Source organism: Miniopterus schreibersii (genome assembly GCF_964146895.1).
Source record: "Miniopterus schreibersii genome assembly, chromosome: 6".
Lineage (NCBI taxonomy): Eukaryota > Metazoa > Chordata > Mammalia > Chiroptera > Miniopteridae > Miniopterus > Miniopterus schreibersii.
This window is the reverse complement of record NC_138107.1, coordinates 22,592,713-22,605,013: the sequence shown is the minus strand read 5'-3', so window position 1 is coordinate 22,605,013 and position 12,301 is coordinate 22,592,713. Positions and strand designations below refer to the sequence as shown.

Genomic DNA, 12,301 nt, shown 5'->3' with positions numbered 1-12,301 from the left:
TAAGCCATATAATGCAATCCCCAACGTGTGTGTGTGTGTGTGTGTGTGTGCGCGCACACACGCACATGTTGGTGTTTATGAGTTTATAAGTTCTTCCCATTTTCCTCTGAGATAGTTTGGCTTCCTTTCAGTGATTAGTTGCAAAGTTCATTATGCCTGGGGAAAATAAGACACATAAATCTATAAACCAGGGTTCCTGAATTTCAGGAATCTATGAGTCACCATCACCATCTCTGATGACTCTAAAGAACAAGGTCTTTCTAGGCTTCCTGTGTCTAAATGTAAATCAAGCCTAAGCATGTAACTGTCCCAATAATTATGAAGTCCTTTCCTGCACCAGCTAGTGAGATTTGTTAATGTATTTTCTTAAAGCTTTCTAAAACTGGGGAACTTTTATATTAAGTATCCTACTTGGAGAGGTTAAGTTCTAAGCTATTTTATCATCAGGAAAATTTGACTCGGTTTCACCCAGTGAGAAAATGGCCCCATAAGCAGTTAACCACACCTTCTCACTTCTATCCGGAAAGACTAGCACAATCTGTACATTTCAAGAAAGACACATTGGCTTCAAAATGATATTTGTAAGCAATACAGTTCTCTACCAAAGCCGATGACTCATCAAATTCATTATGAATTGATGAAATGAATTATTATAGATAGTGCATTTCTAAACCTATTTCTAGCAATAGAGTGATAACAACAAGGCCCCACATGGTTATCAGCTGTGTCCTTTATAAATTCACTGTAAAGTCACTCAGTAGAAAGAAAAACTCACTGAAAATCTAGGTAAGAATATTACAATATTTAATCCCCATTGTACTCCCATTGTGAACTAGAAATAGCAAATAAAAGTTTTTCTAAAAAAATATGTATTTATATATTTCCAGTTTTAGAACTTTCTATATATATTTTTTTAATTTTTAAAGATAAATTTATTGGCTGTAACACTGGTTAATAACATTATGTAAATTTCAGGTGTTTAACTTTATAATACAATATCTCTATACTCCATTGTATAAAGTTTTTAAGCTAACCACAGTTTTAGAAATTTTGAAGTGTTACCATGTCAACTTGCAGAGAAATGTTCCCTGTAATTCCCTTAAGGATGACCTGGGGTCAATGTGATATCTCCAATGATTATTTGAATGATAAAAATGACATTTAGAATAAATTTTCAAATGAGAATCTTTAGAAAATTGCAAGTAAGTTGGAGGAAGAATTGGCGACTTCGTTGGAACATATAAAAAAATTTATTAAATATCTCGAATTCTTCATCTTTTGCATCTCAGTGTGAGGTTAAAAAATGATCTAAAGGCCAAAATGATGGGTGGCTAGGAGTATAGTAACTTTCTGAAACCCCCCCAAATAAGTTATTATAAAAATGATTTTAGTAAAATCTGTATAGAGTATTGGAAATATTAATAAAGCCAAGACATGTAAGATTCATGCATACATTTTTCAGGAAAATAACATGAAAGATTAAACAGAAATTTCTTCTAAAATTTAAATATTGGGCAAGACAAAAATGGCAAACGTTTTTCCTATATTTCAGTCTCCTTCCTTTCCCCTTCCTTTATTTTCATTTTTCTCTTCATTTTCTCACTTCCTTCTTTCCTCCTTTCCTTCCTTATACAGCATGTAGGGAACCTCATCGAAGTAATGATTCCGAGAATTTCGATTGTCTTTTATTACTGACTCATTTTCCTTGAAGGAGGCTTGATTTAATGAGCCCACACAGGACTCAAGCTCCAGTGTAAACCTTCACGAGTGTCCCTCACTGGGGATTGATTCTTTACGTTACCCCCAGAATGCTGTCATGGAAAATGCAAACCGGTGGCAGCGCTCTCCTTAAAACCTCTGCAGGCCCCCTTGAAACTGCACGGCCAAGGCCGGCCTCGGCCTCCGGGACGGTGCACCAGGCCTTCTGGGCCCCGGCCGTCTGAGACCCTCCTCTCCTGCAGCTACACTCCACTCACCCAGCTGCTCAGCACTCCCTTCGTGGCCCGTGTTATTTCACGCAACTTTGACTTTGCTTATGTTGTTTCCTCGGCTTAGAACATCCTTACCCAATTTTCTTTACCTGTGTAACTTGAATTTATGCATTAGAACTCAATGTAGGTGTCAGCCTCTCCTGGATCTTTCCCTAATCGGCCAATTGGAAGGAAGTGCCCTGCATCCTATAACCACCTGCACCCTATAACCACCTGCACCCTATAACCACCTGCACCCTATAACTATCTGCATCCTATAACCATCTGCACCCTATAACCATCTGTCCGAGCACTTGCCACATTATATTGAAATAATCTATGAATATGTTTGTCTCTCCAACGAGAGTGTAGGTTCCTTGGTTTCTATTATCTTTGTACCCCAAATTCTTAGCACAGCAATCAACTTAGCAAAGTATCCCAATATTATAAGTTACTTTTATCGATAGAGATTCAAAATGTAAAGTGGATATACCTATCAGCTTCTCTTAGCCTTATGCCATTAAGTACATGATTCCTCTAAGTTCTCTTGTTCTGAGTCTATGCAAGTCGAAAAAATTTTTAACTGCTGTGTGGTTCCTACGACAGATACAGGGCTCCTTTACACGTTTCAGCCGCTCTTGCAGTTAGGGTGATACAATGTGATTGGTTTTAGCCAAATAATCATGGGTACAATGAACATGTGTAGCTTTTGGGCAAAGGTAGTTAAATGCCAGTATATTTCTTTCTAGTTGGCACTTCTCCTACCATGACAACTTAAGAGACTGTATAAACACATCCCCAAATTCAAAAAAAAATTAAAACAACAAATGTATTATCTTACAGCTCCTAAAGAGTCAGGAATCTGTGAGAAACTTAGCCAGCTTGTTCTATCTCAGGGCCTGTTATTAAGTTTCAGTCAAGTTGCAACTGCAGTTACCGTAAGACTCAATCTGGCTGAAGGGTTTGCTTTCAAGATCATACGTTGGGTTGTTAGAAGGCCATATTTCCTCTACGGCTGTGGGGTGGATATTTCAATTTCTTACCATAAGGGTTGCTCACAAGGACGCATCTTACTTTCTTTAGAGCAAGAAATCCAAGAGCAAGAGAGAGAGAGTGGGGACTCAAGACAGAAGCTGTGATCATTTATAATGTAACCTTGAAAGTGACATACGATCACTCCTGCTATATGGTGTCAGTCACCCAGACCAATCCTGGCACACTGTGGAAAGGAACTATACAAGGGTGTGATGACCAGAAAATGGAGGAACATTGGGAGCCACCTTGAGGCTGGTCACCATGAAGGCCACCTGCAAGGTGGGATGTAAAGCGTGGAGGACACCTGGACCATGAGTTATTGGATGGAGCAGACTCTCCAACCCACATGAGATATTAAATAAGCAAGAAATACACTTTTGTGATGCTAAGCCAATGAGAATTCAGGGTCTATTTGCTAGTATGGTATAGACTATTCAAACTAATAAAGCTCTTATAAAGATATGCCTACAGAAGGAGGCTGCGATGACTGAAAGGACTTCAAGTATTCTAGAACTTGTGAGAGTGACTTTTTTTTTTTTTTTTAAAGCTTTTATTGATTTCAGAGAGAGAAAGAGAGGAGAGACAGAGAGAGAGAGAGAAACATCAGTGAGAGAGAGTCGTCGATCGGCTGCCTCCTGCATCAAGCCCACAACCTGAGCATGTGCCCTGACTGGGAATCGAACCATGATCTCCTGGTTCATGGGTTGACGTTCAACCACTGCAAGTGACTTCTTGTTTTATACATTAAAACATAGAAACTCTCTTTTATTTTCTTTTTTGCCAAGTGTGTGGAATTGGTTAATGTGTATCTGAATAAAGAATGTTGCCAAAATCAGGCATCAAAGACATCACAGCTGAAGGCCAGACCAAAGTAGTTAGCTTCCCTTGTCTTGGCCTCTTCTAATACAGAAACCTGGCAAACTTTTCCTGGGCTCACACACAATCCCGTGATATTTCCATGTCCTCAAACTTTTATTTTAAGGTGATTTTAAATCACTTTGAGTACTTGAAAGTTTTTTCTACTAACTAAGACCTACCTGATACAAGTGTTACAAAGAGTAAATGAGACAATATATGTAACAATGTCTTCTGAAGGGTAAAATATTGTATAGATAGTAAACATTGTTCACATGTTTTTGATATTGAAAGCAAATTACTGAAAAAGACTCAATGTTAATAATCCCAAAATATTTTAAAGAATACAGTGCGTACTTATTCTGAACAGGTTGTTTTTTGTTTATTGGGAAAGTTTTGCTGGCAAGAAACTTAACACTATTTTAAATATATATAAAATCCATTTATTTGGTTAAGAGTTCATCTCTCATTGAAAACAAAGGTGAAATAAACAAATTCATTCCTATAAGTCATCTATTAAAATACTGGTCATATATGTCATGTATCTCATGTAGTAGCATCTCAAAATGTTCTATTGCCAGTGTCTAAAGGTCATTTCATATCTGGTGTGATGGGTAGTGACTCTGGAGATATGTAACACCATTATACGCTAGGAACAATATTGTGTGATATAAAGATTGATTTAGTCAAATCAAAAGAAGCTTATAATTTCTTAAAAGTTAACATTAATTATATCATAGGAAGAAAAATAAAATGCATTTGTAGTTTTGAAAACTTAAAAAGAAAACTAGATCTTTAGATCATGTGAGATCTTGAATAATAGATACTCTTCAATTATGTCTAAACAGGGCACCTCCAATAACAAAACAATCCTTAGCCACAATTATCTAACATCTATCCAATGAGTCACCTCCTTGACCAGGCAAAAGCATTTTTGGCAGCACCTATTTTACCTTGAAATTTTCTCTTGTGAAGTGACTGTAGCCTGACCTTGATTAGCTTATCAGATGAGCTCACAGCTATGGTCTGTCAGAGAAATGCCACGGCAACATGCCAGGACAGCTCTGTAAACTGTCCAGAGGGCACGCCTCAGTATCGTTTCCACTTTCCTTTCTTCTGTGTTTCTTAATCGGAATTAGAAGCAAAGGAGAGAGACAGGATGAAATAATGGAACACAAGTCGGCCATGGAACCCGATAAATTTGTATTTGAAACCTAGTGCTGCAACTTACTGTACTTACTGTATGATGAAACTTTGGAACTAGTTAAAATAGCTTTTTGAATTCCCCTTTTCTCATTTATAAAAAATGCTAGTAATTTCCTCGGTAAAAGCTTGTTATGAGGTGTCAATGCAATACATACTTTGTGGAGCATGGCATATAGTACTCAATAAATATTCTTTATTTTCCTTTGCAGTGAGAAAAGGAGCTGGAAATGAACACCCTCAGCTTCCTTCATCACATGACATTGACTGGAACCTACTAGTGAGCCATTCCTTACTGGGGCCAGCATTACTCGGTGTGGGATATGTCAGAATGCTATAAGAAGAAACGTGGAAAGATCCTTCATCAGTGAAATAACACCAGTGGTGATACTCCTGAAATTTAAGGAGCTGAGTGAGAATTCAGGGACTTTGGAATGCTAAAATAACTGCAGTACATTAGGATTTGGAAATATATTCTAAAATGTGAAATAATTAAAATCATATAAATATATAAAATGCATATGCATGCTCTAATAAAATGAAGAACAATATAAAACCGGAATACTGCATTTGTGTGTCCGATTGGGCGTCTTTTGCTAACTGGTATTATATTATTATTATTATTATTATTATTTACACATTTTTATTGATTTCAGAGAGAGGAAAGGAGAGGGAGAGAGAGAGATAGAAATATCAATGATGAGAGAGTCACTGATCGGCTGTAGCCCCCAACCCGGGCATGTGCCCTGACCAGGAATCAAACCCCGATCGCCTGGATCCTAGGTCGATGCTCAACCGCTGAGCCACGGCTGGCTGGGCGCTGGTATTATTTTGATATTTCACTTTACTCATACATTTTTTTTCAAACATAGGAAGACTCCATTATGTTCAAATTATCAGTAGCACGTGTTATTCCATTAGTGTCTGCTCGTGATAAACGTTGCTGTTATCTATGAGACAGACATTGAAAAAATTATCACCGAGATTTTGTTCAAGTCAAAACCATGAATTATTTTACACAGTAAAACTAAGTGGTTATAATTTTAGTAAAAACATAGAGGCACCACTTTCATTCTTATTCAAAATAAGCATGTTTCACATTCTGTAACTAAAAACACACACGCCTCAAGCTTACTGAGCATGTTAAAATGACCTTTAGCAGTCACTACTCCTGACTCCTTCGGAGTCGTGGGGGAGAGAAATGATGTATTGTGTCTAACCTCTCCCGCTTCCTGGGCAGGAAAGGCTGGGCTGACACACCCACAGAGCTCAACTGGGCATTAGAAGCAGCAGCAAAGAATGTCCCTCAGGCTTAGGAGCACTGAGAACTTCTAACTCTGCCATCTCCACCTCTGGGACATCAGGTTTGCTCTGTGCGGAGCAACCCTGTTACGGATACTCCTCCCATCCCACCTACCCAGCTTAGCTTAACTCTTACTGGGTAAACCCTTGGTGGGCAGTGTGCTTTAACGCAGTTAAGTCAGCATATTATTACCCGAGTGTGTGTGTCTGTGTGTGGGGGGGTTCTATCTAAGACATTAACGGTGAGAGACCAACCAGCTAGCAATTCAAAAGCTCTGTGAATGGGACCCAGTGCGGGCAAACTGAACCCGTAAAAGAGACAGAAGCACTTATCTGGTAGGAAGGACTTTCACAGAGGGGTGGGAAGGCACTGCTAATTACTCAGTATAAAGGCACTAAGCACCTGTGGGGGGGGGGGCTGGAATGGAAAATGAGAGTAACATGTGCCAAGTCTATTTTACTAATAGCTGTTAGCAAAATGCTCAATTGAGAAAAAACCTAGATCCATTTTACGAATACCTTTTAGTAAAGTGCTCAATTCAGAAAAAAGCTAGAGCAGAGGCCGTAAAGAGCTGCAGGACCACAGACTGGCCGTGGAGGCAGAAGACGGCTGCAAACCACACTGGGGGGAAACTTCAACAGTGGGAACGAAGGGATAGACACTGGCATTTAGTGTTTACTTTGTGTTGAGGAACAACAACAAAAATATATATATATATCTATCTACACACACATACATACATACAGGGTGAGGCAAAAGTAGGGTTTACAGTTGTAAGCACACAAAACACAGAGTTTATTCTTGTATTATTATTTACTATTATATTATTTTCCACATGAGCAACGGTAGACCTACTCTCGCCCCACCCTACATATGGTATATATACATGCACACCTACTGTGCAGACACATACACACAGACATATGTATTTGTGTGTGTATACTCCTCTCTATATATCTATACATATGATATTTTTATATTATATCTTCATCAGATTTCTACAAGGTAGGCATTATCACTCTTACTTTTCAACTGGAAAAGCCAGACTTGGAGAGTTTAATAACATGCTAATGGTCACACAAGAAGCAAGAAACACAGCTGGACTCAGGTCATTTGTTGAATGTTCTTAATTTTCATGTGGAAACAACAACAGGAAAAACAGAAGCATTTCGGGTAAAAATTAAGGTATCGTTAATTGCAGAATAGAGCCAGAGAATTGCCCACTTCCTCCAAACGTTTAATGTTTGGACTGACTAGAACCGATCTCTCCATCCAGTTTCAACTCAAAAAAGTAGGAATTACATCAAATATTTTCATTTGAGTGTCCCCAAGAGCCCTCTCTCCCCAAACACATTAATTTTAAAAACTTAATATTGCTCAAAATGTACTGGTCAAATAATTGGATGTATCTACTTGGCTACCATAGAAGATACACATAGGAATAGGTTTTATGGGGCAACATTTTAAAGATACTGGAAAAACACTGCTTCCAAAAAGAACCCTGTCTTGCCTTTCCCCTTAGGACTTAAATTCTATAATTAAATATGAGTGTGACTTTTATTAGAATGCATATACTTATGAAATTCCATGTGGAGTAATATTTGCCTTATTTTAATGAATTTTGTCACATTTTTTCCAGGAAACTGCTTTCCATCTCTGGAAAAAATCACCTGATAGTGGAAAGTGCATATAATGAAAGAGAGGAACTGTGGAGTAAGGAAAATAATGTTGGATGACCAAGAATTTGTCATTCTGTTACATCACTTTACAGAAGGACACTGTGGCAGAAATGATTTCCAACCGGTACATTATATTGTAAGTTCAACAGGGTTGAGATTTTCCAAGTAGTCAGTTTCATGCAAGTGCAAATGGTGACTGGACCTGAAGGGTCAGCGATTACATCTGCTACCTACGCTGTGGTATTTCACCTTCAAACCTAATGTTGCCTCTTTATCCTGCAGAATAATGTGATTTTTTTTTTTTTGTCCTGCCATTCTCGGCATAAAATTACTTATACCAGAGGGGCAAAAAGCAATTCTCAATCTAATCTGTTTTGCAAATTTGACAGTGACATCAAAGAGCAGGAAGTTGTCTGTGAGTAATGACACTGCTCATTTGTTTAAATGTCAAACTTAACCTCATCAACTTTCAGAATATGTCAGTAAAAATGAGTTTCAGTTCAGCCAGAGAGGTTCAGTGTGAAACAAAATAGCTGTCAGTATCTTGAAAGCAGAGTGCTTTGAGTGAAGCTTTCTTTTTTAAGCTAAATGGAATTGGCCATTTCAGCACTTGAATCTATGGACAGTGCCCCCTTCCTTTAGGTAACGAAATGAGTTGTCTTACTGTAGAGGTGTTTCCTTCTTGAGATTAAGACACTGCCAGGCTCTCAAGCAGGCACCCCTAAACTATTCAATTAGGATATAAAGATTAAGCATCCCAGGTCCATGCAGAGCCAAAATGAAATAACAGCATAGAGGAGCAAATTTTATCAGAGATTAAGTCTGAAATAAAATCAGAGAAGGGGACTAGTTATGATGTGTAACCATTCCTGCAAAACATGTCAAAATTTTGCTGCAATGGAATAACATTTCTCTATGGATAGGTGTTTGTTGGAGAAAATAACAGAGCCATTAACCCCTTGTGGTAATTCATTAGAATTGAACATAGGTACGGAATCGAATAGGAAGCACATTTAATAGGCTTGCAGATAATCAGGAGTAAGGAACCCATTCTCTATATGCTTTCTAGCTCTAGTGTGGAATATCAGTGAAGGATTCTGGATATGAGGTCAGACAAAATGGAATTGAATCCGAATCATGTTCCTTAATAAGTCACTTCATTTCTCTAAATCTTGCTCCTTCTGTCAAATGTGGGCTCCTCTGAGGTCTGAGGGGGAGGGTGTATACGAAGGGGTCTGGCGTTCATTAGGTACTCAACAGATTTTCAATCTGGATTAAGTGTTGGCATCACGCAGTGCAATGTTGCTATACTAGTGGTCATGTGTCTTAACAGTTGTAACCCTAAGGATGAATCCCAAGAAGGAAGAAAACAGGAAAGGCACTACTATTAACAGAGGCATCCTCGTAACAAAGAGCCCCGATCATGTGTATTTCCACCTTCAAGGTGCATCCCCAAAAGATTCCCTTAGGTTTACCTTAAAAAAAAAAAAAGAAAGAAAGAAAGAAAAATAGTCTAAAATAATACAGAAGAGGGAACTAAAGTTCTCACAGGGGTCTTATTTCTCTTATCAAATACCAATCTTCCAACTTTCTCCAGAACGCCTCGCAGCCACACACTGCAGGCAGCTCTGCCTGCTGAACTGCCCAGAGGCTATGTTGAGTGCCTCCTGCCCAGACTCACACGCGTGGGGAGAGGTTGAGGGTAGTGCTGAAGCCTGGTAAGTTCCTTATCACCCTCCATTGCAGCTACAAATTATTTGCTTTGGGCTTCGAAGCCTCCCAGCCTCTCTCCGTACCCCTCTTTCCCCCACCCCCTTTTTTTAATAACCAAAAGAGCATCTCGGAGCCTCCACCATCTCCTCCTGTTCCCTTCAGTAGAGATTCCCTCCACACCGCCCTCTACATATGAACCGCCTCCCACTCTCCATTCATCAAGGTACATGCTCGGCCCATTCACAATTCATGTTAAGTCCTCAAGGCCCTCCCAAAGCTCTTTTCAGTGGATCTCCCAGCTGCTCTAATAAACTGCACCGCCACAGCCACCATATCTCCATCGCAGCCACTCCCCAGTCCTCAGGAGTTGTGCGGAGATGGGGAGTGGGGAGGTTTGCATGCAAACCTAGGCGGGGACAAATAGAGCCAGCCTAGCATTAAGCTTGGTCTCGTTTTCCGAGAAAAACAAACAAACAAAACAAAACCAGTTACAAATATTTCCAACGCGTGGCAACAAGCATGTTCGGGGGCGGGGGGGGGGGGGATATTGGTCGCGTGTACGGATGAATGAATGTTGAATGAATGGATGAATGGCTGGGGTGTCTTTGGCACTTTTCTCAGATGCCCCTCCTGCTTGCTCCCAGCATGGTCCCTGTCATTCAGCTTCAGTGCCTGAGCGCACCCCCAGCCTCGCCTCTGTCTCCACTCCCTGCCCTTTTATTGTCACCCGAGACGGAGCTTAAACCTCGTCGCCAAAGGGCACCCTGCCTCGCCCGCCCCCAAATCCTCAATGACTTCAAAAGCCCAAGCAGCTTGCTGCTCAGAGGCACAGCCTTTCACCCTGCCAGCTTCACTTCTCCCCAGCGCCCCTGCCCCCCGCCGCACAAAGGATGCCCCTTTCCCCGACTCAGGGGCCACCTGGGACAGCCACCCGCCGCCGCCCCCCTGCTGGCACTTGTAACGCAGGTGCTCGCGAGGGGAACGCGGTTCCCCGCTTCTCTCCGCAGGAAAAAAAAGGAATCGCCATCCCAGGGCTCGCTCCTGCTTCCTACAATCAGAAAACTTTTTTTCTTTTATTAAATAGAAAACCCCACCCGGAGAGCAGCGACCTCTTTGTTTGCATCCCAGGGGGAGGGAGGCTCGCGGAGCCTTTGCAGCCTCTGGGGCGAAGGGGACGTGGCAGCCCCCCGGAGGGCGGCCGGGGGCCAGACTCACCCAGGACGTTCCCGATGAGGGCCACCACGAACACGATGATGTAGCCGGCGATCAGGACCCACTCATATTCTTTGGGGTGTAGGTATTCCCTCCACAGGTACCGCAGGAATTCCTCGTCGTCATAGTCGGTGGGGCTCAGAAAGGGCTCTTGAGTTGCATTCAGCTCCGAGGACCAGTTGCGACAAGGGGGTGAGTCGTCCGATTTGGTGCCGGACATCACGGGCTCGAGTCCGGTTCGGCTCAGTGCTGCAGGCTGCTCTTGCCCTGCCCCATGAGCACTGGGCACTGGCGGTGGGAAAGGCGGCGCGGAGAGGCGACCAGGGGGCCCCGAGCAGCGAATGACGTGAAAAGTTGACGAGCCAATGCCTCCGGAGTCCTGCGCTCCGCAACTTCGGCGGCGCCGCGGCGGGCTGTGCGGGGCTGGCTGTGCGGGGCTGGCTGTGCGGGGCGGTCTCGCACCCGGAGCGAGGCGCGGGGACTTAGGGACCCGGCGCCGGCGGCTGCAGCGGTGACACCCGAGGAGCCGCCGCCTGGGCTCGGCTCGGCTCAGCTCCCCCTCATTCCAGCACTGAGCCCGCACCGCAGCCGCCTCCCTAGGGGGAGGGAGGGGGGAAAGTAATGAAAACGATGTTTACCTGTTTCTCTCTGGGTCCAATCTCCGGCTTTGCTACTTTCTTTCTCCTGCGCTTCTCAGCTGCAGTTTCTATAAACCGCACACGGGTAGGTCTGCGGACACAGGGTGGACACTGTTGCGTTTGTCTCTGTAACGTAAACACAGAGGTAATGAGGGGGAGCCGCTGTGCTCCCCGGCAGGACTCCGCAAAAGTCATTTCAGGGAAACATTTTAACGTGCGTTTGGCTTTGCCAGTGTAGCACTTGCTGCATCTTTAAGGCATCTCTTCCTCAAAACTGGACATGAGACCCTATTGAAGATACAGTTAGAATTTGTATGTGCAACAGCAAGTGTCATGTGAAATGCAGCAGCGGATCCTTAAGGGACGCTAAGGGTCTTAAATGTGCTCACAGTTACTGTTGTCAAGCCAAGGAGACACACCGGACAGCGGCTGCAGATCCTCAGCAGGACGGGCGTGGCATAAGCAGAAGTGCTCTCTCGGGTGATTACCACACCCCGCCGGCCATCCTTCCCATGGACTCAGGACTGCTTCCACCTGTCATCCTCTCATTAATTGATTTGGTCTCTAAGGGAAGTATTCGGGGATTTGCCTGAGTCTGAGTTCAGGATCCTTTCATTCTCAATAAGCATGATAGGAACATTGCATTTGAGTGACTATACCCTTGGACTTGGGAAGGACTGTGGAATCATCTAG

The 12,301-nt window shown here is 42.3% G+C and overlaps 1 protein-coding gene across 1 annotated transcript in view; it reads right to left on the bottom strand.

The window, feature by feature from the left end:
* HCRTR2 (hypocretin receptor 2) overlaps positions 1-11,671 on the bottom strand; it is an 87,813-nt gene extending 76,142 nt beyond the window's left edge. Inside the window, exon 1 of the mRNA XM_081140654.1 lies at positions 10,974-11,671. Coding sequence (XP_080996780.1) covers positions 10,974-11,190 — 217 coding nt within the window. The 5' untranslated portion in view covers positions 11,191-11,671. The remainder of the gene's footprint in view (positions 1-10,973) is intronic.
* Positions 11,672-12,301: the final 630 nt, after the last annotated feature.